General features: G+C 42.7%; 2 protein-coding genes across 3 annotated transcripts in view; one reads left to right on the forward strand and one right to left on the reverse strand.

Moving 5' to 3' along the window:
• The first annotated feature begins 9,493 nt into the window (after window positions 1–9,493).
• Vps4 (vacuolar protein sorting 4) lies at window positions 9,494–12,855 on the forward strand. Its single transcript, XM_084607328.1, has 2 exons — window positions 9,494–10,650; window positions 11,106–12,855. The coding sequence occupies exons 1-2, from the start codon at window positions 9,730–9,732 to the stop codon at window positions 11,505–11,507; spliced, it is 1,323 nt and encodes a 440-aa protein (XP_084463454.1). The 5' UTR covers window positions 9,494–9,729; the 3' UTR covers window positions 11,508–12,855.
• Window positions 12,856–12,986: 131 nt separating this feature from the next.
• Window positions 12,987–27,093, reverse strand: part of LOC146186602 (uncharacterized) — an 88,402-nt gene continuing 74,295 nt past the window's right edge. For both annotated transcript variants that reach the window (XM_084607326.1, XM_084607327.1), the window contains 8 exons: window positions 24,059–24,228; window positions 23,302–23,344; window positions 23,045–23,184; window positions 22,054–22,224; window positions 20,157–21,592; window positions 18,642–19,045; window positions 15,359–15,411; window positions 12,987–14,888 (listed from right to left, as the gene is read on the reverse strand). In XM_084607326.1, coding sequence (XP_084463452.1) covers window positions 14,783–14,888; window positions 15,359–15,411; window positions 18,642–19,045; window positions 20,157–21,592; window positions 22,054–22,224; window positions 23,045–23,184; window positions 23,302–23,344; window positions 24,059–24,228 — 2,523 coding nt within the window. In that variant the 3' untranslated portion in view covers window positions 12,987–14,782. The remainder of the gene's footprint in view (window positions 14,889–15,358; window positions 15,412–18,641; window positions 19,046–20,156; window positions 21,593–22,053; window positions 22,225–23,044; window positions 23,185–23,301; window positions 23,345–24,058; window positions 24,229–27,093) is intronic.

Raw genomic sequence — 27,093 nt, forward strand, 5'->3', positions numbered from 1 at the left:
AAAACTTGCTGAGGATCAGCGCAGTTGCTGACTTGGTTTATGTGTCAGTGCTGTATTCTCTAACTTCTATTCAACATTCTGTCTGTGTAGTTCTGTTGTGTGGCAGTTCTGAATGCATGATTTCCTACTATCACATTCTTTTTTCTTTCTTTTTTTTTTCAGACATCCTTTTCTGCTTTAACTGGGCTCACTCATGCTGCTACTAGTACTGCTCACTTAATTTTTAAGGTTGATAACTAGCAAGTGCAATAAATGAGGTTAGAGTATGCACTCATTTTAGTCCATCTAAAGAAAGCAAGTTTACTATCATTTTCAACTGAGGTGAAAGGACTTGCAACATATGATGTAGTACTCTACATTTTTTCCAAAAGTAAAAAACTTGCTCTAAGATGAAGCACCGCATGTCGTGAGATACACAACATGTGACAATGTGAACCGACATATGTATATGGTCGGGGAGGTTCATGGTTGATCCATATTCTGTGAACAAGGTAATGTGCAGCGACATATGTTTGCGGTGTCTCATCACACAGGTGGTGAGGTTAAGGCAGCTATTGGCATCATTTTATTTAGGCCACAGCTGCATGCATAGCATCCTATCTGTTCCCTCTACTTCTGTGACATCCACAGTGACTATGCCTTTCGTTTCTTACTCGTAATCTCCTCCTTTAACATTGCTTCAGCAGAACCGAAAACTGGGCGAGTTAATGAACGTTCAACATTATGTACAGCGCGAAAAATGAAGACAGGGGAAGAAACAATCAAACAAACAAGCACTGACTTTCAACTGAAATTTTATTAGGAAATACTCGTGCTTATAAAGGCTTCAAACCCAGCACGCGCAGGCGCACAAAGCATGAAACGCAACAAAAACAACAGAAACTGTTAACCAAACCACACGTGTGGTTGAGTATTTCCTAATAAAATTTCAGTTGATAGTCAGCGCTTTTTTGTTTGCGTGTTTCTTCCCCTGTCTTCGTTTTTCGCGCTGTACGTAATGTTGAATGTTTAATGTTGCAGTGCATGCTATGGCAGGGAATTTTAGTTAAAACTTTGTGTGGCTCTGCACGTCATTCATTCAGTTTAAATGAAATTGTAATTACTTTTCCAGGTTCCTGTTTGGAAGGTTGTGTCTCGCAGGCATCTATAGAAAGTCACAATGAGCATATGGCCACATTTATTTTGGCGTCTGCGACTATGTACAGAAGCAGAACTTAATCACAAAGTATTCTTTTGGATATTTATTTTTCTTCAGTACACTGCCCACTTTCTCCCCTTAATCTACTCTGCATTGAGCTGAAAAATACTGTAGTCTCTACATGGTATATAACACATATATTTTTTGTTTGCAAATGAGGGACTTTTCTAGAAAACACATATTTGAAACCACAGATGTACTACAGGTTTTTCTTCTGAATTTAATCCTAGTGCCAGCAGAAATAATCTGAGCTCCAACTGATACAATCTGCGCACCATGTAATTTAATTTGAGTGCCAAGCATTTAACAAAAGTGCCAGTGTATTTAATCCAAATGCCAACTGGAATAATTACAGCGCCAAACAATTTATTCAGAGTGCCAGTGTAATTAATACAAGTGCCAGCGGATTTAATTCATATGTGGACAATGAATGCGGTAGAGGGCTCTAAAGCACGAAGCATGAATTCCAGAAATAAATTGAAATTGAGATAACTTCGCAGACCATGCGATGCATAAGCGTCACATCTGCACGCACTATTTCACTTTGTTCTTGTATCTTGCAAAAACCAAGAACCACGCGCAGCTGAAAAACTGCAGTTTATGACATGCCTCTTGCAGCTTTTAGTTTAGACACATGACAAGTGAATAAATATGACTGTCATCTTTTAATCGGCTGGTTAAGCACTGCTTATTATGGGTTGTCATATGCACTGAATCTGCATGCTGATGGCATTTCGGCCTTCACATAACAGCCTGCTGTTTTTATGAAATGGCAACCGGTGCAGAAATGTATTTGTGTTTCTAATTATGATTCAACACCACTAGCAGAAAAGAAGGATTAGTGTAAAGCAGAGTTGGTTCAGGCGAGAAGACATGAAGCCAGAGAAACATATCTCATTTTACCACTTTCTCAATTTTACACGGCCACTACCACGAAAAGAGAGAGCGCGCGCCATTGCATTCAGTCTGGCTGTGACATGGCAAAGTGGCTGAAACTATATGTACAGCAGAGCTTACAACCCAAACAGCAGTGCTTAATTTGCCTGGGCGGCAATCGTAGCGGCGTAAGTGGATAGCAAACTACAGGCTTGCAAAAGCACAGAAGCGACAGTCATTGAAATGCAATTTTATTTTCTGGGAGACATTAGGTTTAAAACACTTGCATCAAGGCAATGTTTGTCATAATACTGATGAAGGCTATCCTATAAGTTGACGCTTCGCTGATTCAGCGCATTGTCTGAAAGATGATCTCAATTTCGATTTATTTCTGGAATTCATGTTTCGTGCTTTGGAGCCCTCTATTGCATTCATTTTCCACCTATGGATTAAATTGGTTGGCACAGGGATTAAATTTGCCGGCGCTTATATTATTTGCTTTGGCACTCTGATTAAATTGGTTGGCGCTGGCATTATTCGAGCTCGCGCTCGAATTAGATATGCTGGTGCTTTAATTAAATGCTTGGCACTCGAATTAAATTGCAGATTATATCAGATTATATAAGTGCGCAGATTATATCAGTCAGAGCTCAGATTATTTGCACTAGCACTAGGATTATATTCAGGGGGAAAACCTCTAGTGAGATGTACTCACTTTTACACTTCGTTTCTGCTGGCCCTTTGTCCCTTGCTTGACATAAGATGTGCATGAAATATTTCCTCTAAACAACTTTCATAACAACTTACACATCCAAGCAATAGTTTATTTAATCCTCTTGCACCATATCTTTGGTTGAGAAAATGTTTGATATATCTGTGCTTTCTCATATATTTGCTTTTTAAGATGTTTGGATCATTATGAAAACTATGATTAGTACTAAATGCTGCTTAAAACACTGCACTAGTATGACTAACTTGATGACTGCATATGGTGCTCATCAGGCCATTACTGACGTATGCTGATGCTGTGTGGGATTCTCCCACAAAGGCCAATATAAGTTACGTTTAGGCTTTTCAAAAGAAACCCGTTAGATTTATTTATACAGTCATGCCCTATTAACCTTGCTAATGTTGATGACTCAAATCATGGAAATTTTTTTAAAAACAAAACTTTTTATGTCAAGAAACTAGAACGCGTAGCTGCCTTCAAAGACAAGATCTCAATTGTTGTGCACATTTGAAGTCATTAGTGTGCAAAAGACAGCTGTATATATTATCTGTAGAATAATGGATACAAAATCTTAAGAAATTTGAACCCCACTGTTCGTGGTGTGCCTGAATTATGACAACGAAAATGATCGACTAGCTAGCCTTGGTAAACGAGCAGAAAACAAGATGCGCCTAATAATATACTAAAGCTTCTGGATTTCAGAGACAAAACGAAAGTGTTGTGAAACTGCTACAAACTGAAGGGGACTGATTTGGGATGTTAAACCCTACAAACCAAACCAACCAACCAACCGACTAGCTAGCATACAGCTAAGAAAACGGTTAAAAATGGCACTACATAGGCAGTCAAAATCAAATGAATTCACAGCCAGGTAAACGAGCAGAAAACAAGATGCGCCTAATAATATACTAAAGCTTCTGGATTTCAGAGACAAAACGAAAGTGTTGTGAAACTGCTACAAACTGAAGGGGACTGATTTTGCACTCAGACTCTGTGCAGATTTTTCATTCTGCATTTGGAATGTGGAGAAAAAGCTATCGAAAAATTAGAAAGCAAGAAGAATCCAGTGATATGTGGCTTTGGTTTATGATAAGCTAAAAGTAAATGAAATTGAAATTGTTTCACAGGAAGGGAAAGGCGCAGTATCTGTAACACTTGTTTCTGCGGTTACGGAGTAATTTCGACCACCTGGGGATCTTTAACGTGTGCTGACATCGCACAGCACACAGACGCCTTCACCTCCATCGAAACCCAGCAGCCGCGGTCGGGATTGAACCCGGGTACTCCGGCACAGTAGTCGGGCGTCTTACCACTGCACCACCACGGCGGGGCATAAGCTAAAAGTAAATAGTCAGCTTTTTGGGATGACTGAAAAACGAGCACTGTTATCACACATGATTGTAATGAAAGAAAAAACCAGGACACCAATACATGGATCTTACCTCCACACTATCCATAACATCCCAAAGAACCTTTCTTAGTGTCCTGAAACAGCTTTAATAAGCTAAGTCCCCTTGAACCATTATCAATTACTTTTGAGCCAAACGTCTAATAGAAACTTGGCTAACAAAAGATATAAAGCATTTTGAGACAACTCTCCCAAACTGCACAACTCTTTGCAAAACCCACGAACACGAGGCGGAGGCATGGCTTTATTTATTTACAAAGAAAGCAATCCCTTATGTCATGTACACAATTGCCAGAAGTCAAATTAACAAAAGCATAATTTTAAACTGTTTTCTTGATAGCACCATCTTTGTGGAATGTATTTATCATAATCTTTTTAATCATTGTTATTGTATGCAGTCATGCAGCAACATATTAAAGAGGCCAGGCTCTTTCTTTTTGGCTACTTTAATCCTTGACGCTAACTGGCACCTAACGCACAATTGATCGGCTTGTTTTCTTTCAGTTTTACGCAAATAATAACAGAACCTACACACATAAGAAAGTCTAACTCTAACGTGATGAAGACTAGTGTTCGAAAGCACGGACAACACGGAAAAGACTCCAGATGCACTGAATTTCAACAAATTATTATTGAATGCACATGCATTTTTTTTAGCATCAAGAAACCATCCTGCAAGCCTATCTACACATTCTACCTTTCGTTCGAGCCATCAAGAAAACCCATCTTTCTTTGCTAACAGTGCAGAGGCATTCTCATACAATGATACCTTCCATCTTTTCTATCTGCTTTGCTTCCATGCTCTCCCTTGTACATGTGTCTGGCTTGCATTCCACACTTCCATATGGCTTTCACCATATTATAGCTTTTTGTTGTAATCAAGTAGCCTGTCATTTAGGCACCTCCTGGTTTGGCCCACATAAGAGTGACAGGAAATAGATAACTCCTTCTGTGCTGTCAGTAAATTTGTTCACGCCCTTCTTAGTGCGGACTTGCTTCTTTACAAAGACAAGATTTGTCACCTTACATAATTTTGCAAGTTTATTAGGTGTTAAAATCGCAACATGAACACCTGCTTGCTGGGATACTTATTTTTTTTGCAGTTTACATGAACTCTTTTGCCTACATGAAAGTAGTGCTGTTTTCTTACATTTCTGTTTCTTGTGAATCGTCCCAGCTACCAACACCATCACCGAGGTAGCTGTATGATAACCAGCTTATTATAGCTGTTTGACTTGCTCCTTTCAAGCGCCCTTTTGAAACACATGTGTAATGCCCCTCTTTTTATCAACTTCAAGTGTGCCGAATGATATGCACGCAGGGATTTGTTAGTTTGAGGGTTGCAGCTTCAGCACATGTGGTCTTGTTCACACACTACCTTGAGATCCAGGAAATGAATTACCTTGTTTTCTGGAAATTTACCGGTCATCTGAAGTGGCTGCAGGACCCCTCTAAACACTGCTACTACATTCGAGGAACATTCAACAACTTTAGGAAAATCATCCACATACCTAAACGCTCGTCACTCCGGAACCGACTAGGCGATTATTTTAGGATTCTATCAGCATTTTCTAGGTATAAAAGTTGTTCATAAATCGTGCAAGGCAAGACCTGATAGGAGCTTCTGTTTCTGCGTTTAGGCTTGCCTTGCAAGCTGATAAATGTGGGCTGAAGGAAGAAAGATGATCCAAAAAAGTTGTGTACAATTTTGAATTTCTACTACTACTAGATTGTCAGTGCTATTTTAAACATACCTAGGGAAGTCTGAATAGGGTCGTGAATAGCAGAGGTCTTTAATACCGATCCAGAAGCCTTAAAAGTCGTTGCCAGGTCATTATTAGGATTTGATGGTGGTTTTCTGAGTTTTAGGAGAGACACTTTTAGAGCTTTTTTCCACACCTTAACTGGTCCCCCAAACAAAATTTTAACAATGTATTTCAGGAAGGACTCAATGGTTGTCTTAAAAGGAAAAGAAGTACTGTACCCTATCTGCTTCTGGTGTTGTCCATTTGCTGGCAGACAGCACTTCATGAAGTTTCTGTAGTATGATTAGCTTGCTGTAGTCTTTATTGTTGCCTCATCCTGTGGGTTTCCATTTTTTCGTTGTAGATTTTAGAATAGGCCTGTAATGAGGAAAGAACTGGAGACTACAGTGAATCAGACTTTTTGAAAGAATCGATTGCATATATCAAATGAGGAAATTATTGCAAAACTGAAACATATTCTAGGAACTTGCCCCACTTTAATCTGGATTATAGGCTACTTCATTGACTATGCACACTTTAATGAAATCAACAAGATATCAACTGTAGTTCTCATAATCAGGTGTACCACAAGGAAGTGTTCTCACTTCAGTACTATTTTTAGCATTTAATAATGACCTCAGTGCTATTATTTCACACAGTGTTAGATTGTACCAATGGTTCTATAATTTTTCAGAAAATTTATTGTTGCTGGACACTCCAGTAAAAAAACCTTCGGATTCAATTGGAAATGCTCAACTGGAAACATTTCGATTTTCCAGCTGGAAATATTTGAAGTTTTCAATGGTATTTTTGGGCACCTAAATCATTGCAGTCAATGGGTGAGGACCATTGCATGCAATGGGTCCAATGGTGCATACCTATAATATTTATTAGTCCAAACGCATTACATGCAGTAGGTCCAGTGAAATGAACCAATAGGGTCTAATGGGTCACAACCACTGTATACAACGGATCCAGTGGGAAATACCAAACGGGGCAAAAAGTGCCAATTTACATTTTTATGGGGCATGTGGAAACTGAGAAAATTATACATGCTTTGATTGAAACCAAGGCTGGCGGGAAATCATACAGTACAGATAATAAACACCGCATAAAGTCAGTCACCACTAGCATAAGATCGATATGTACATCCAGTGAACACACTTCTGCTCCTACTTATGTAGACCACTCATCAGGCATTTGTGCTGGGACCACTATACCTTAGCCAATTTAGTGAATTTACTTCATTTAATTTTGACTGCAGTGATAATGGAGAGGATGAATCCGATTTAAATAGGTTAGGCTGCTGATAGTTGTTATTACAAAAAAAAACATTACTTCTGATTTGTTTAATTGTCAAATATTCGAATGTCCACGGGGATGTAACAGCTGCAGTTAGAAAGACCTATTTGATGCAGCTGGTGAGACCATTCCAACACAACAGGTAAGACCAATAGGGCTCACCAGTTGGCAAAGATTGATCCAACTGTGTATCCATTTGGAATATGAACAACCAATATTACATCTGTGCTGCTATGTCTTAATAGCAGTCTACATAGACCCTGCATTATACTAGCTGCTGGGTCCAACTGAGATGTCTACTAGTTGAAACCAACGGCATGTGAAGAATAAACCCCTATGTTTACTCGACCCGCCTCGGGTCATTTCGTGTGCCCCTCGGGCAGATGAATCGCCCACAATCTATATTATCCAATACGAATTACAAATGAAACCAATTGGGCTATCCGTTTGGAATGGGACTATCCAATGGCATGTGCATTCCAATTGGAACCAGTTGGAAAGTTCATTTGGCCTGTCCGATTAGAATGAAAATTCCAATTGGTTCAAATATCCTTTTTTTTTTTGTTTTTACTGGGACAGTTTTGAATAACATGTTAACGGCTATCAGTGTCCAAGTTATGTAATAAATGGTAGATGGCTACTGATGCTAACAAATTTCTTCTTTCATATGTAAATATCTAGGGCAAAATATTTCCAGGCACCTTAATCTGTCTTCCAAACACCCCAATAACATTCCCCTGAAACAAAGTTCTCTATTACAAACATTTGTCTGCCCTGTTATAGCTAGAGTATGCTAGCACAGATTTCTGTTTCTAACAAGCTCATTAAAAAACTTGAAAGAGTGCAGAGAAATGTGTTCAGGTGTATATTAACAAGTACAGGCGAACGGTTGCACTGACTGTTAATTACTTTAAAGCACTAGATTTACTCTCTCTTTGGAACAGAACCAAACTTGTATGCCGTAATGAAATGTGCCAATTCATACACAATCAGTTAACATTGGTGCTTCAAAATACAGAACAAAACATCATACAAGGCCAGCACATTATGATTTCATATGAAGTGCTTTCACTTCGAAGCATTTTGGTCAACTTTTCCTTGAACTATATATGTGAATGAAATGCTTCACACATATATGTTTGTAGATATATAATACTGATCGTTGGATGATTTCTCACAGGTGTTGAGCATGAACAAATTCATCCTATAATCGTTTAATTGCCTTTTTTTGCTACTATTACTTATATGTTCTTGCCCCAGTATATGTGGTTTTGCATTTTTGCATAGTAATTTGTTAAATCAAGCTCAACTTATCTTGCAGATATTTTTTTTTACATGTTTAATGTATAATTTGATACAATGTTAAAATATGTACCTCAAATTATAATATTAATGTCAGGATTCTAAGTGTCACTGCACACTAAATTTTTTGCCTTTTCTAGCTGTTAAAACAACTCCTGACGGGTTTTTGCAACAAGAAAAAAAAAAAAAAGTTACGTGTCTGCAATTTGTCCAATTTTAGTTTGTAAAAAGAAGATAACTGAATTTATTATGAAAATATATTAGAATGCATGTTGCTGTATGTACTACTCTCGAATTTTTTTACTATAAAAAACTAAAAAATAAATCTGTATAAATTATATAAAAACGTTACAAACTATATAAATATCATATGTCTGATTTGACTACAAAGCAAAAAAATCTATAATAGAAATATGCTCATATTGTAGATGTTGTTGCTTGCGATCACACTGCACGAAGAATATTATTGAAGACAATTTTGCAGGCAAGTTGTGTTCTCCGGCTATCAACACACGTATATGGCAATATGGGCGGCTCATATTTCCCCAACGCAACAAATAATTTGAGGAACAGAGCCGAACTGATGAATATTCAGCAAACGCGCCCATGTCGTGTGACGAACCAAATATTGCAGCTGTGTCAAAGTAAAATAGTGAACGAAAGTCTGGGCGTCATGCATGTGGCTGATTCGCGAGCGAATACTGCGGTTGAGGAAGCTGCCGCCTCTTAGTTGAAGCTTCCACTCCGCTATGAGTAATTTATAAGGCAGCCTTGGCAACCCCGACTGACATTCATAAGCAGACGCCACTTTACTGCGCCTAGGTGGCCGCGCCCACCGCGCCGAGTGAGGTAAGACGCCGAGGTGGGGCAAACTAGCGCCACCTTAAAGCAGCTTTAGCAATCGTATTTCTTGCTCTTGCAACTTTAAAAGAAACTCTAAGTTCTAATTGCTGGCTTGATTTATTTTCGCTAAATATAATTGTGAAACTAGAGCACTTCGCACCGTACTTACGGAGATACTAGCTTGCGATCGGAAATAGGGTGGTGCCAAAACTTCCGGGCATTTTTCTTTGTTGTGGTATTTGGGGTTGATGCAGGCCATCGAAATGGTGGTGTAACAGCATTCTCGGCATCGTTTGACTTTAGGCTTATGTTGACGTAAGGCAGGATGAGTAATAGCACAGCTCTTCAGAAAGCCATCGACTTGGTGACAAAGGCCACCGAGGAGGACAAGAACAAGAACTACGCCGAAGCCCTGCGCCTCTACGAGCATGCAGTGGAGTACTTTCTTCATGCTATCAGGTACGAAGCACAGACCGACCGGGCGAAAGAAAGTATCAGATCCAAGTGTGTCCAGTACTTGGACAGGGCAGAGAAGCTTAAAGAGTACCTCCGTACAAAGACTAAGGAGAGGAAGCCCGTGAAACAGGGCGAGAACAGTGACAAAAAGGAAGGCGACAACAGCTCGGACAGCGATGACGAAAACCCGGAGAAGAAAAAACTCATGAACCAGTTGGAGGGTGCCATCGTCATGGAAAAGCCGAACATCAAGTGGACCGACGTAGCTGGACTGCACGCAGCCAAGGAGGCCCTCAAGGAGGCTGTCATACTGCCCATCAAATTTCCCCACCTCTTCACGGGCAAGCGCAAACCATGGAAGGGCATCCTGCTCTTCGGACCTCCCGGTACGGGAAAGTCTTATCTGGCCAAGGCGGTGGCCACTGAAGCGAACAACTCAACGTTTTTCTCAGTGTCGTCGTCTCACCTCGTCTCGAAGTGGCTGGGCGAAAGCGAAAAGCTGGTGCGTAACCTTTTTGAAATGGCACGAGATCAGAAGCCTAGCATAATCTTCATCGACGAGATCGACTCCCTCTGTAGCACCCGGTCGGACAACGAGAATGACGCCACGCGACGCATCAAGACCGAGTTCCTGGTTCAGATGCAGGGCGTCGGTAGCGACAACGAGGGTATCCTCGTGCTAGGGGCAACCAACATCCCCTGGGTCTTGGATTCGGCCATACGGCGGCGCTTCGAAAAGCGCATCTACATTCCGCTCCCAGAAGAGCCTGCGAGAATGCACATGTTCAAGGTAAACAGGCACATCTTTGCTTATTTTATTTGAGCAGCCAGTTGTGTTTGTGACATCCCCGCCTGGTTCTTTTAAAAGCTTCAGAAGTGCTTAATCGACACTTACCGTTACCTCGTTGGAAACCAAATAGATACGAAATAGAAAGCAAATAGTGACGTTGGCTAAGGGGCTAAATTGTTTGTCTCAGTAATCGACAAATTGCTGTGCATGTGACCCAAGCAATTAGTTCCTGGTAGGTTCCTATAGTGGACTAGTGTAAAAATCTCACTCGCCCATCTAATAAACCATGTATAAATGATGCAAAGTGGAGACAAACTTCAGTGTGTTGCAAGTCGTGACTCTTGGCATGACGACTTTTGCCTTAAAGGAAATGATACAGGAAAGAAATGGATGATGCCGACAGTTTTCCTGCATTTGCTAACCACATGTGCCTTTGTTGTTCTTTCTGTGTACAGCTCCACATTGGCAACACGCCGCACACCCTGACAGAAGACGACTTCAAGCAGCTGGCGAAACGCAGTGAAGGCTTCAGCGGTGCCGACATCTCAGTGCTCGTGCGTGATGCCCTAATGCAGCCGGTGCGCAAGGTGCAGACAGCCACACACTTCAGGAGAGTACGGGGGCCATCCCGCAGTGACCCCAACGTCATTGTTGATGATCTTCTGACACCCTGTTCTCCAGGCAGTCCTGGTGCCATAGAAATGTCATGGATGGATGTGCCTGGAGAAAAGCTCCTTGAACCAACAGTAACCATGAGCGATATGCTCTTGTCCCTCTCTACTGCCAAGCCTACAGTCAATGATGCTGACCTTGGCAAATTGAGGAAGTTCATGGATGACTTTGGGCAGGAAGGCTAGGAGACATCAGCGAGGCAGTGAGAAGTGACATGTCAGGCAACTGACCAGCATTGTTTCGGCCATGGCTCTGCTGATCTGCTTGCAGCGCCATTTTATCTGGCCACTGGAGCCATCTCACTGCTTTCATGTATGTACACAGCATCAAAGCTTAGCACGTGAAACAGAAGAGGACTGGGGAGTGCAAACGGACAGTGCATTGTCCATTACCACCAGAGGGATCCCAACCATCACGAAGGCCATGTGTCTCAAGGCTGGCTCTTGTGGCGTTGGCTGCAAAAGCTTTATTTGCCATTGGCGCCAATGCGGACAGCTCTGTATCGGAAGTGTACAAGCTGGCATGCATACTCTGTTCACATCATTGAATTTTATGGCTCTGCTCGCAAGCCAAACTTGTCACTTTTTGTTGGGTGAAGGAAATCTCTGTTCAAGTCTGACTGGAATGCAGCATCTTGAGAGTTGAGAAGTTAATTCATAGTGACCTATCAGAGCGGTTTTGCTGGTTAAGAAGTGACAAATTTGGCTCTTTCTTGCACATCAGATTCCTAGCTTACTAAAGAGCACCGTTCCTTGGTCCTTGGGCACTCTATGCTAACTGCATTCATGCATGCAATGCGCATCGTGTTATGCTAGCTTGAAAACCTATAGTATGCTTGCTGCCATGTGGTTTAAAGCTTGAATGAGTGCATTTGGCTCGCCTCTAAATGTACTATAAGGATAATAAAATTAAGCGCATATTTGTGCAATGATGTTTCATGCAGGAAGAAAGAGAACATTGCTTAAATAGGTAGAGTAAGTGGTGTACGGTGCGACTAGAAGCAGCCAGTAGAGTAGGCTGCAGCAGCGTCGACTGCTCTAAGGTGATGGCTCAGCAACTAATTCACAAGTGTGTACTGTGAAATGGTGCGACGGTAATGGGATCTAAGGCTGTGGTTATACGACATGTTAGCAATGCTAGCAAGGTCTATTGTTTCAGACAGCCTGTAAGCATTCTGTAAAGATCAGTTGTTTGTTGTTGTTATGGCCTTGGACCATTATTCACACACTACTGGCGCTTTAGGTTAGCCGTACTATTTTCTTGGGGTGCCGAATAGAAGGATAGGCATTTTGATGCACGCCGAGCACTGTTTTAAATATAGCTCCATTGAAAAACTGCTTTACTGTGATGCTGAAGGTGAACCACGGGTTGTTTTGTTCTACCTTTCTTTTGTGCTTTTTGATTAAAATACTTCAGCAATGTATGATTGCAAATCCTGAATGTAAAAATATTTCGTTTGGTTGTTTGGATCAGCAAGTTGGTAAATAGCATCCATGAAACGAGCGATGGAAGTACAATAAACCATAAGGACGACAGCCGAGTCATGTTGCCTATATCGAAACGTATGCAGTGAATGAGTGGCACAAAAGAATTTTGGAGTGGAACAGCACACGTACACAGGTGGACGACATATCATTAGTTGATGTTTTATTTCAGCCAACGTAACAGTTAAAAAGGAGACAGTTATTTTTTTTTTTTCATTCTCAATACAAAGAGACTATCGACTCTGTACAAATAGTATTAGCAGCAGATAAATTAACATTTGTCGTATACAAAGAGTATCCCAATGGGGTTTTGCAGTGGAGAATCAAGATTGTTGCATTGGAGCAGTACAAGCTCCTTAGGCTATTAGTTTCGTAAAGATGTTTTCAAAAAAGAGGAAGCCTAGAAGATGAGTAGTATTACTGTATGGTACATCTTGTGAAGGATTATGGTACAACGACAACAATATATGTACAAAACTTGGCACAACAGAGTATGTTCTTGGGAATAGGTGTACCTAACACAAGCATGTGCCGTCAAAGTTAAACAGCTGCTATACTAGTTTCATCTCATTTCATGCAGTGATACCCGTCTTTCAAGATGCAGAGTCAGCTTATTAGAACATGGTCAGTGTAGGAATTTCGTGGTTAACACGGTGGTCCTTCGAAAATGTTTTTGGCGAAAGAGGTACGAGTGAAATTGGAGCACATATCACATAGTCCAGCACTCAGTCTCGCATCTCAGATCTCAAACACTTGGAGGAAAGGAAATAAAACAGGCACGCATAAGAGGCTCCAACTTTAAATATATATGTGAGGTGTGGCCACACCCTCTAGTGTAAAAAGCTTTACAAGGCCATCACACCCGATACACAACTCAACAAACAACGACGTGTATAAAAAAATATTTGTTAAAACAGCCCTGAGTTTCGAAACACGTCTGCCTCTGCTAAACACCTCTTGAATTTCGAGGTGACATCGCGCTTTGGCAAAAACGACCTCTTCTAAATGACATGATCAGTCAAACACCGCCAATAGCGGCCCCTGCTCTCAAGGTAAAGGCTTGAGAGAACATGAGATATTTTTTTTTTCTTTTCCTTACTGAGGGAGAGACAGTGCAGTGCTGATCACTAAATGCATTCATTACAGCAAAGGAACCTTGCAACATGCCTAGTTACGCTCTGTGAAGTGTTAGCTAAGATGACGTGCCCAGGCAGCAGGGAAGTAACGGAGGTTAACACAGGTTAAGATTGCAAACTGGTGACACGTGGAGCTTCATGGTGCTAAATGATGAGTCAGTAAATACTGCTATACCACCGAGGTTGCGGTGAATTGGAATGTAGCGTCTTGGCAAGACGGTGGTCATGCAGCAAAACTTCTACTATCAGATGGTCCAGCTATTTACGTTGTGCCTATTGTACGTTGTGTGACTGGTCATAATAGTGCTACTTAAGTTCAAGGAACCAACTTCTTTGTCATTCCTGGTGAAACACCCTGAATTATAAGTTGCCACCAGTACATATGCTGCGCATTTTCAAAGCACTCCAGCACACTTCGCATGCTACCTGGGTGTCCACAGCCAAAAAGCAAACTTCAGCCATTTAATTACGCAAACACAACCCACACTATCCATGCTGGCTGTGCAAAATATTGTCCTTAAAAATGTAATGCAATCAGCCAGCCCCAGTTTCCTAGAGAAACCCGTGACAACGAAAGTAGGCTAAGGATTTGCAAGTAAAAAAACAAAGTCCCAGGACAACATGATATTGAGGCACCATGGTGTAGTTAACATGGATATAGCTTCCTTGGGGAAAAATGGCTGCCTCGTCACCTTCCACCCTTGCCTGTTAAGTGCATCACTTCCGTGTCTCTCAGTTGGTAAGCATTTTCATGCTGCTCACATGTTCTCTTTACAGAGCACTGAACAGGTTATTAGGACAACACATAAGAAAGGAACTTGGATGCATGGCAGTACACTGTCACGCCACTATGGCCAGGTCTGCCTCGTCTTCTGAGCTGCTCCGAGCCCTGACAGTCTGGTACTTGTCTGGTGACAGCATGTCTTCTTCGTCAGATACTTCGTACCTGCAATGAAAGTGCAAACAGAGGTCAGGATCATCTTATGTCTCTCCGAGGACGAGTGTTATCTTCTCCAGCTCGAGCAATGATGCAAGAGATCTGACGGCAAATTTGATCCAACTCGTAAGGCTGAAGGATTCAATACACTATAGACACTATAACCATCCTGTGCGTGTTTTGTTCCCTTTTCCTAGTATATGGTAGCATAGTGGTCATTGTCTCGTTAACCTCTCTGCCTTTCCATTCTTCTGATGTTCACCATGAAATGTGAAGTTAAAGATAATTATAAAAATATTTATGGATATAAAACCGCTGGATATTTGCAAGAAAAAAAAAATAAGCATACCACGAACTGAATCAAAAAGCTAATGTATTGACAAATTGTTCCAGCTTTCGCACCCAAACGCCAGGCTACTTGAAGCTAAATTAACATGTACACAAACACCTCTTGCAGATGAGGATGTAAGAGAACCCACCAAGGTTTGGAGCTCTTTTTATTTTTCCTAGCAGCCAGGGTCAGCTTCTTTGCCTGTAAAATGTAAACCAATAGGAGCATTAATACCCATGCATTGCATTTTATGCACGTAGCACTCTGAAGTGAAACAGATGTAAGAGCTCACAAATAACAGATTTGAAAACCTGATACAAGTTACCTTTAATGTTCATATCTGACAGACAACTTTGAGTGCCAGGCAGTCAATAAAATGCGCACTTCTCTTTTCTCGATGCAGCTCACTACAGCAGCATCACCGTGATGTGAGGAGCTGTGCCTGGATACTTTATGGAAGGCTAGTAGCAGTCATATTCACTGTTACATAATCAGCCTTCTATCCACTTATGAGTAGCCCCTGTATTACATTACTGTTGCTTTAATAATAGAGACTGCAAATGTATTTGTCTCGTGTAGTAAATGTCGTACAGCCCAGCATATATTTTCATTCATTACAGCTTGTAAGAGGAAATTAGGAGCATGAAGGATGTAAATAACAAGTGTGCATACCTTTCTCTTTTTGTCATTTTCTTTTGGAAAAATCACACTACTAATAAACCTCCAGAAAATAACCTGCTTAAGTGGGGATACTGCCCAAATGAGTGAACGTTTGAACTGCCAGCTCGATTTCACTGAAACTTTCAGGGCTAGTTTACAGCACTGCTGGGACCATATCTGCCAAATTTCATTATTCTAGAGTAAGCATGAAGGACATTATGCAACCTATGCGGCGGTGGCAAGGATTACTATGCTTGCTTAGGAAAACTATCATTCATAAAAAAAAAGGTAATTTTCCAAATTTTTAGTGTCACATGACCTCATGAACCATAATGTATAGAGCACACAACTGTGCAATTATTTTGCTTAGTTTTGCTATATTTCAAACGAATGCTACCATATAAAGAATGGCACTGGTTTCTTCATTACCACCATTTTTTAAAGCTGGTTGTTTTAGTACGAAAAAAAAAAAAAAGAAAATTGGCTGAGCGCACAGTTGTGTTGCTCACAAAATTTTCCTCCAGAAAGCCAGCTACGGTACTAATTATATCAATGACAGAAGGATAGTTTTCCTAAGCTGACGGTTTACTGAAAAAAAGCGGAAAAAAAAGGGGGGGGGGAAATAGACTCAAAAATTGAAAATCGCCCTACTTCATTTACAAAGCTCCAGTGTTCAAAAACACACCTCAGCTGCATGTGTTAGTGCTTCTTTTATACGCTGCTCAGCAGCAGTGGCTTAAAGTTGCCGTTGTTTTCTGGCCCTAGAGTGCTCTTACTCGCGCTACACACAATTTTTTGTTCTTCCCTATTAATTATTATATTATTATTATTCTCCTAGTAATTATTATTGCTTTACTTGCACAAAATACTCCAAAAAGTAGATCTATAAAGCATTAAAGTTCACAAAAAAATGTTCTCACATTTTATTTTTTTTTACAGTTGCAAATTTTAAGAGATATAAAGGCTGATAAAAGCGTGCTTGCGATAGTTTCGTATCGTGTCGTCAGCGACACCTAACACTAGAGGGCACTGGCTGTACGCAGCTGTTGTATGCGAGAAGTACTAACATGGCTGCAAACATGATTAGCAAAGGAGTGGAAAGGGTTTACATGGGACTGCCGCCGTCGCTTTCGTTTAGCCTTAGTAGTATTTACTCTATGGCTGCAGCTGTCTGTAGTTATTCTGAGAGGCAACCTGAGAGAGGTTGGCCTGTGCTGCATCGACTTCGTGGAGCATCTTCGTTTACCGAAGCTGTTGCACAACACAAACTTTGTAGCTGTTTGTAGAAACTAGAAAAGCAAAGTGATGAGATTCGTAGCCGTATGCGATCAAACGTGTTGTGACAAGCCTTTGCATGCCACAAAAGGAAGTTTAAATTAAAATGTCATGTGCTACTTTTGCACCAATCGTACCTCAAGCTTTGTTTTTCTGGCCAATCAGGGCTCCCCATCCTCTGATTTTCGTGCTTTTTCTTCAATTTTCCATACATCTCACTCAACTCTCGATGGAAGCATGCATGCTTGTTGGAAAAAGGAAGGAATGATATTTCCGGCAAGAGCACACATGCTGTGCACTAGGCCGAATGTACATCCCGCGTGCATGCTTTGAAAATGGTGCTTGCAGGGTGTTTCCCTGGGCCAAAAAGAGCGTGCCGGCACCACCGACCTTTCAATAAAGGAGCATTCCTGCGTTTCTAGAATGGTCCGCAAATAAAATTTTGCCAAGAGGTTCTTTAGTGGTCCAGGAATAAAAACCGTAGAAATCAAAAAACGGACTTTTTATCCCAAACTGCGGTTTTTGCACCGTGTCCCCCCTTAAGGGCAACTCCGGAGGTTTTTTGACATTCGAATATTCAAATAAAAATTTTACTGTAGATTCTCCTCTCCGTCCTGACGCATTCTACAAAATTTGGGCGCCGTACAATAATCCGTTCACGCGCAACATGACTTTAAAATATGCTGTTTTCATGGCTTAAATTGAGACTATTTCTGCCGGCAACACTGATTTCTGACATCACAAACAGTATACCGGCGTTACTGTCCACTTCCCGCATGATTATGATATTGTGAGGCTTATATTGAACTACCTCAGATATTTTATGCAATGCTTCATGATTTCCATACGTTATTTTCACCATCCAACGCGCGTACGTGTTTTTTTCTAATACTGAGTGTGACGTCACCATTTCGTCAAGTGGGACGTCGTTTCTGGCCGTGAAAGCAGTTTTGGTTTCGATTTGCTGTTTTTCCTTTTTAAAAATACTTCTAATTGGAATTTCGAAAAACGGTAGGACATGCCGAGGAATGTAATTCAACCAAAAACACAAAATGATGAAAAAACCACTGGGGTTGACCTTTAAGAAACTGCCATGGAATGTTGCCATGCTGAGAAGAGGTAATGAAACAAACAAAAAAGCTAAATCTTCACGCTGTGTGTAGCTAGACAAGACAGCTGAGGAACTAAACACACCATCCGCGACAAAGCAAAATTATGCCATCACCTGAATGTAATTATACTGTTCGTGAACTTGGCCACAGTGCACTTTGGTTTATCAATACATGAAATTATTTGCGACTCAGAGGCCACAGTGGCTCACTTGGGTGATCGAAATTAATTTGAAGCCCCCTATTACGGCGGTTCTTTTTTCTCCTCCCCATTTCAGCCCCTCTTCCATGTTTTCCACGGTGTGATTCATGTGTCGACTATGTGAGAGTCTACACTGTGCCTTTCCCTTTTCCCCGAAGAAACAAAATGAGGCAGCGCCAAATTACCTTGCCATTGCTGCTACTGCTACTGCTGCTGCTGCCGCTAGTCGCCAGTGGCGGCTGTGATTCCTGAGTAGGGGCTGTGTCTTGGGTGGTTGTTTCCAGTGGCGGGCCGGCAACACGCTTCAGTGCCTCCTGGGCTGCCTCCTCAATTTTGCTCAAAGGTGGCTGCCGCGCGCTCTCGGCCTTGGATGCCTCGCTCGGGGGTGACAAGGCACTCTCAGTTTTGGAGACCTCACTAGGAGCTGGCGACTGTCGACCGCCCACCGAGGAGTCAGGTGTATGCAGCAGCAACTCGGTGGGCGACAGTGGCTTGGCCAGGGAAAAGGCGCTCGTCCTGCTCAGTGTCACGGAGCCCCGTCGACCATCCTCCGTCTGTGACGCAGACGATGCAGGACGCGACAGTGTTCCTGCAGTAGACGGAGGCGAGCAATGTTAGGGACAAATCACTAGAAAGAGAATAGCGTGTTTGTCATCACCAATATCTGGCAGGTGGCGCAGCGCATGCATTCCTGCAATGAAGGTAAGGTTTTTGAGAGCTTGAAAGCTTTTTTTATGCATTGAAAAATATGTAAAGCACCAAAACATGACTGCAGGGACCCAACGAAATTGTCCCAAGTAATGTAAACTAACACTCCCGTATGGATGACAATAAACATCAAAATAGCACTACTTCATTAAAGCAGGATAGCAGTAAACATGAGTAAAGATCAAGCTAATGCCTTGCTGATCACTATTGATCTCTGGCAGATCATGCAAGACCTGCATCTTGCTTCAACAACAGACTAGACTAATATCAGTGATTAGTGATATCAAGAATATCAGTGCAGAGCAAACATGAAGCAAAGTACCAGTTATTGATCGCTACTAATGCCCAACAATGAGCCACTGTACTGGGCTGGTGAGTCTTCAGCAACCCAGACTGCTTTTACTGTGCGAATCAACTCTCCTATATCAAGGTAGAAAGCACAGCCCCGTTGTTCGCTGGGAACATATAATTATCCAACAGAGTGACAACAGATGGGGCAACCTGAAGGGACATATCAAATGCAGCTTAATCCAGGAAGTCTACGATACATCCAAGATTGGTGTAGCACTGTTTGTGCCGTGTATTTCCTTTCTGTTTATTCCACAATACTGAGGGGGAAGATACAGAAGAGAACTGGATGCTAGCAATGCTCTCTAAATGACAGACAAGCCATCTTATATTCTGCAGACCGCCAATAGATGTGCCATCGCAGAGCATTCCAAGCAGTTTTTTGCAGTGCATCATGAAACATTCTGTGTGTGTGTTTAGAATTTGACTTAGTACAAGATTTGAAGCCACCTGGCAAGGTAGTAGCCAAAGCATTCATTACCGACCACAGAACCTGTCAACTAATCAATATTTTTATTTTGTCAGTATGCGCTATTATGAATCTGGCTAAAGGGCTTCCTTTGATATACTGAAAAGAAACATAATTTTTTACTTCAACCTCGCTTAAGAAAATTTCAGTGCTTCTGTGCACAAAATCCACTGACCTCCGGTAGTCTTGGACAGCACGGAGTCTGGTTGCAGTATGCTTGGCTCAGGGGAACCATTGCGGAGGTAGAGCAGCCCATCTTCCGAGGGTGCGCACTTGTCCTCCTGCTCCTCGCCCAAGGGTATAGGAGGGCATGGAGAAACCTCTTCACATGGAGGCACTGGTGGCGGACCTCTCCGCGGCAAGGTGGGAATGGGCGGTGGAAGTGGCGCACCCGGAAACAACTCGTTCCCTTTGATGGGGTTGGGTGCTGTGCCGTCCCTGCTTGGAACTGCCGGGGCATCTGAACTGGTGCTGCGCATGGTGTATGTCTCCCGAAACTCCTCTGGACTTATTTCCTCGCATTTGCGCTGCTGCTGCTGCTTCTGCTTGGACTGAAAGCGACTCTTCAAGGAAAACTTTAGCAGGAATCCGCTGCGCTTTTTGGCACTGGATGCACCAGGTGAGGATGCGTCTACTGCTGAAGACACGTTTTCAGCCGCAACAGCTTCAACGCTGTCGTGCTGTTCCTTTACTTCTTCAACATCTTGGATAGAATTGTCTCGAGCAGGAACTTCTGAGGAAATGGCACTTGCTGGCGACGCCTCGGGTGGACATCTTTCTGCAGCGCTGGTCCCTCGAATCAGGTCAGGTTCGGCAAGGTTCACCTGTTTCTCGGTGCTTTTGGATTTGCTGTCACTCGCACCGGCCTCAGTGAGCTCCTCTTTAGAGGCAACTTCGGGCAAGCTTGCACGGGAACACTCCTGAGACTGCTGAAACTTCACACTCAGCTTATAGCTACTGGAACAGTCAGGCAGCTCGGCAATGTTGGTGAGAAAAATGGCTCTGGCCCTGCCGCCTTCCTTTGGTGCACCCGAGTTTGGACTGCGTCGGTGGCAGTCTCCTTTCACTTGCCTCGGCTGTCGCCGAGCCACATGCAGCACTGCATTTTCATTCGATCGAAATGACCCTGAGGAACTGCCACAACTATCCTGGTGCAGATCATCTTCAGCATCACTGCTTGACGGCTCCAGCACCTCGAGAACTGAACACGTCTGGCCTTCTTGCCTCAACTCGGGGTTGTTCTCAAAAAGAACTTTGAGGCTGACATTTTCTGGCGCAGAAGACTCGAGTGGCTCACGATAGTCCTTCACTCGTGACCTGGACGGACCATGCCGTATGACAAGGGTGTTTGAACTTCTGTTTTTCTTTGGAGGGGCCTGGCTGTCACACAGGCCATCCAAGAAGACCTGGACCTTGTCCCAAGAGCACACCTCTTGCTCCCAGGGCATGCGACTGGGCACATGCTTTGTTGGCGACTTGACAACGTTTTTCTCCTCCTCAGCGCTGTCATCTCCACTGTCATTAGACACCGAAGTGCCCGAAGAGGAGGCCGGCCTCACTGGCTGCACGAGCGGAGTGCTGCACTTGGCCAGCACTTGTGCAAACTGGGACCTGTAAGACAAGACGGCAGTGGTGACCCGAATGTTAGCTTGGTATGCACATTTAAAGAGGTGCAAATACATTGAAAAAGTCTGGTCTTTACAAACATTGATCATAATTTTAGTTGTCCTTATCAATGAGGTTCATATTGGTGAGGCACGATTATATCTTTGTCTGCATGGCACATATATATCTGTAGAAGAGCCATGGAGGTTAGTTTTGGTTGCCCAGAACGTGATTGCGATTTGCAGTGAAACTTAACTATCTTGGATACATCTTTCTTTCACGTCGACAAATGAAGATGCTTGAAATGCTTACGAATGAATATTTAAGATATCCCTATACAGACATCCACTTTGCATTTAGAAATGAATATCTGCATTTTCTATATGCCACCCACTACAGTACTGGTACAATGGGCTTAAAACATTTGGGTCGCATTCAGATGCTCAGATACAGGAAAGGCCATTTGCCTGATCAGCTCCATGGGAGAACGTGTCTCGACAGCACCCTTGTTGACCCGGAGGCGTCGCCACTTCTCTTCTAACTGCAACAGGCGACTCTCCTCTTCGGGCAGCAGCTTGAGCTGTGTGTTTTCCAGCAACGCCTGCAGCTTCAGTTGGGCTTGCTTGCACTCCGACATCCTGCACCGAATCATGAATAGGGGGATGAACAAATGAAAGGGCTAACTACAGTGCTCTTTGTTTGCTGCCTGCTCACAAACATAAGCTACGATGGAGCACTTAAATGCAGCCTTGTTTTTTTTTTCTTTTGTGCACAAAGTAATAATCATCACTTAAGAATTACATGCCTCAACAAAATAAGGTCAGGGCTACATACTCATGCACTCAACAGCAGTAATTAATGACTTGATTCAAGTTTTTATACACAGAAACCACCCAGTGTAGACGAGGTTTGTACAGTGGTGTTCTTGACGTGGCAGCAAGTGGTGGCCGAGGTCAGACACATTAGGGCAGCGGTACCGTGCCAGCCCAAAACTGAACCTCCTTCGACTGGTTTGACACAGTGCGTTTCAAAGAAGATGCTAAAAAAAACTTGATCATCCGGCAGATATGCCTCTGGAATTCTGCAGTGCCTGTCTATCTCTGTCTTCGTGACTTGGACGCATAACAGTTGGCTCATTAATTCCCACCGACTAATAATACTCAGTTCTTCTTTTCCTGGTCACTCCACTTTTGTTGCTGGGGGACTGCAGGTAACTGCCTGTACTAAGATTATGAATTTTTGTTCCTCACCATTTCCTATACTCTGCCACATACTGTAAAACGTTCACTTTTCAGACTTTAGTTTTCTTTGTGTTTTGAGTTGTTTGGTTTTCACTCACACAATGTAATTTTTCCTTCGAATTCCTCAGCTGGGCAGTGTCATTAGCGAGTTGAAGGAGACCCATCTGCACCTCAGGCTAGCAGCAAGTGCCAGTTTCTCCAGAATTTCCCCACTCACCCTGAGACAGAGTTCCATGGCAGCGATGAGGCACTGTCAGATTCAGCCCTGTCCGAATTCATGTTGCCAGAACACACAGCCTGGACATACTGCAGCATCTCTTCTTGCCTCCTCAGCAGCCTCCTTGTCAGCACAAGCAACTGCAAAACGCGAGGGGGTCTTGATTGCAAAACACTATTTCGAAGAGCTGAATTCAAGAAGCAAGTACGGAATTAAGGGAATGTAAAAGGAGAAAGGTGAAGGGAAAGCCCACTCACCTCTTTGAACCCATTCTTCACTTCGGTGTTTTCTGCTTGCAAGCTGGAGTAAAGCAAAACAGATAAGCATGAGCTCCAAAGAAAACTTTGCACCCATCATCTCCTTTTCCGCTGCATAATTTTACATATGTGGCAACATCTGACGAAACAAAACTTGTTAACAGTTACCTCAACTTAGCACCGTGGAATTTAAAGGGAAGCACAATGTGCAAAAATTCACCAAATGGCAGCAGATGATAGGGACAATTTGAAAGTGGAGGTAAAGTGTTAGTGATGATGATGATGATGATCTTTTCTCTTTGCTAGAACAGGAAAGTGCATCTGCAAGTGCACTGTCAGGAAAGCCAATAAAAGCATCTACATTTAACTCCAATGCAAAAGATAACGGTAAGTGTGCGCACACAAGAAAGAATTGTGTAGTTACGAGTACTTCTGCACTAAAGTGGCAGATGTCACATAGCCATTAACCATCTCCACAAACCCCCCCTCCCCCCTTCCCCCCCAAAAAAAAAGAGGGGAAAAGGAGGCCTTTTTTTTTTGCTCACAATTGTGATAACAACATCGGTTCAACATGAATTGAAGTGCTCCATTTCATACAGGAACTACACGGGCACATGTGCCTGAACATTGTGGACACTGTAGCACGCTAGTAGCGCCAACACAAAGTTTGCCTCCAATTAAACGAGAGCAGCTTCGAGAGCTGCTGCAAGGTCTGCGCTCCAGTGCCCCAAAGGCGCCAGTGGCAATTCACGCCTACCTTTGGAAGTGTGCTTCCAGCAGCACCTGCTCGGCCGAAAGTCCCAGGCACACCTCTACAGTGAGGAGGTAGTCGGCGCATGAAGTCTGGCTGTTCTGCAGAGCAACACCATAGGGCCGCAGTCCCTGCTCGTTCTGGACCGTGACATCGGCACTGTGCAGCACCAGCGTCTGTACACAATAAAGGGGGCGGGAGTGAGACAATAAGGTACAAAACAATTTCCTCCCTCTGGCTTTTTTTTTTTTTTTAGGATGCTATGCATTGACCTCGCTATACTAAACTGCCACACTAACTGCAAAAAAAAAAGAATAGAAGTTACTGCTTCCAAATGACCTCAGAGCATCATTTTTTTCCAGCCAGCCTTGATAATTGTTATGTTTAGGTGTTAGACTTTCTTGGTTCAAATAAATACACAGAAGAACTAATAAAAATATGGAGAGTTCAATGTTTAAAATCCAGTTTTATCCGAAGAGGTCAATAGCCTTGATAAGCACGTAGCAACCAGCTGGCTATTGTGCAGGAGAAAAACGCTCATTTTAAAGAAGAAAATTAACAAAGTATATGGAAGTTATGGAAGCTATAGGCGTGGTGATATTACGGCATTGTCATTTTGAGGCACTGACCCCTGCCTTACATGCCTGTGTAAAACAAGAAGCTCCAAATTCTGTTTGTTCATGGCTATCACCCACTTACAGCAGTTACTTGCCTAAGCAAGTTTCTTCACAGTAAGGCAATAACACAAAGTCATGCATGAGCATGACGAAGAAAAAAAGAAACGGAACATTTAAGCTCCACCTTGAAGGGTATGTTGCGACAGTGTTATTGGCTCTCATTTGCCGGCTCTCCTTGCAGACCCTTGTTCGCATACATGATCTTTGCCACTAGCTTAATCACTATTTCTAGATTTGTTCATTTATTATCCCACAGATACCCATTAGCATGCAGTCAAAGAATACCACACTATGTGAAAGACCGCCTGCCGTAGCTATAAATCTCGGGTGAAGCCCAAGTTGGCAGCGCCTGCCACCTCGGTCATGTCATGTGGTCTCGTGATGTCATGCAACACAATGACCAGTCAATGCACGACCACATCATCTGCTTGCTAGTACCTGCCAGAGCTATGCCCATGATGTTTTGCTCACAATGCCGGTGCCGACAAAGCCAAAGCTGGATTTTGTGGAGAATGGGGCTTGTACAAAGTCGCAGTAAAAGTGTCACCTTCCAGCAACCTCAACGAATTACTACTGATATGTAAATTACTGCCTCTCCCATAACTAAGAGTCGATGCAAGAATGAAATGGTTACGGGCATAGCACATTGTCAGCTATAGAGAGCTATGGAACGAAAAATAGTAGGTGTAACGTTAAGGGACAGGAAACGTGCAGAGTTGGTCAGAGAAATAACTCAGGTTAAGGACATTTTAGTGGAAATCAAGAAATGGGCACGGGCAGGGCATGTACTGCGAAGAGAGGACAACCGATGGTCGCTTAGGGTAACAAATTGGATTCCAAAAGAAGGAAAGCGTAGCAGGGGGTGGAAGAACGTTAGGTGGGCAGATGATGTTAAGAAGTTAGCAGGGGTCAAGTGAATGCAGCTAGCAAAGGACCGCATTAGTTGGAGTAATATGGGAGAGGCCTTTGCTCTGCAGTGGGTATAGTAGTCCGGCTGATGATTATGATAGCATTGTCGGTAGGAGTAAGCAGTCTTCTGCTGTGGCGTATGCAAAGCAATCACTTTCCACTGGATGCTTCCTACCTCCCCCTTTCATCAGGTTCCACTGCTAGGCTTAAACGGCTGTGATGGTGACGGCATTGAAATGCAGAACAATGCACAAATATGCACAGCCATGACGTTATGCAGGCCCAACAAGAACATAGGAGAAGCAGCGCGTTTGAGTACTCCCCTAGTGTGTATACACCCGCCTGCCAAAGAAACGCCATGAACTGACGCCACAAGCCCAGTGACTGATGTGATTCCAAATCTATGATCATACTTTTGCTGCTGTGTCGACCACCAGCGTCGGGCAGTTTTCTACGTGCATGGGTGTATGGGACCGTGGCGCCACCCTTGGGAACAGTGCAGAAGCCATTGTTCCGCGCACTGCCCCTCTCACCCAGGAGCGCCAGAGACCTCATCTTGTTTATTCGCATTGGGTGCCCGGATGGTTGACCTTGATTTTGGCTTGACATTACCTCAACGTCGCTGACAATGGGAGCTAAAAACATTCCATGCTTAATATGGAAACATGATTTCTAGCATTTGTGGTCAGCACAGCACACCAGTCTAGTGATAATATCTTTAAATTTTAACGCGATGGCATTGAAGACCCCGTCTACAGAAAATCCAATGTCAACCGTCATCGTCATGAGAAAAAAATCATGGGCATGGCCAATATAACCCGTATAGGCTAATATAAACTATAGGTGCCATTTCACCGCATTGTAATACCGCATTACATGCCAAAAACAAAAATAAAATATGATAGTCACTTACTTATAAAAATAATATTTGCAAAAAAAAAATAAAAGAAAAAAAAATAAATGGCACTCTGAAATAAATACTGAAAGAACTCCACTGAGTTTTTGAGAAATAAAGAGAGAAGAATCTAACCCATTACCTATATGGTGTCAAGTGGTGCTATTTTGAGAATAGTGCCGGTCAACCGTGACATGTGTCTCTTTACCTCATCCATCATCTAAGTAGTATTTCTGCTAACTTCTTCATAACATACAGCATCAACTGGCTCGGCAACACACATGCCACTGTAAACAAACGCTTTCTTTTTTTACACATAGGCCATCTGAATGCAAAACCAAACCACTTCACAGATGTCACCGATGGACAAAGCAGCAAAGAGGAAGAAAACTGGACCACTGGCAGGTGTGAGAAAAATGACCCCTGATTATACCCCTATATTTATTGCGGAATTTTTAGCCAATGTTTTAGCCATCCGGGGAGTCTGCTCACAGAACTGAAACTTTAGTGCGGCGACGGACGCTCTTTCAGCTTGTACTGCCCTGACATCTTCGATTGCA

This window comes from Amblyomma maculatum, chromosome 6 (assembly GCF_055883805.1).
Source record: "Amblyomma maculatum isolate TAMU_Amacu chromosome 6, ASM5588380v1, whole genome shotgun sequence".
Classification (NCBI taxonomy): domain Eukaryota; kingdom Metazoa; phylum Arthropoda; class Arachnida; order Ixodida; family Ixodidae; genus Amblyomma; species Amblyomma maculatum.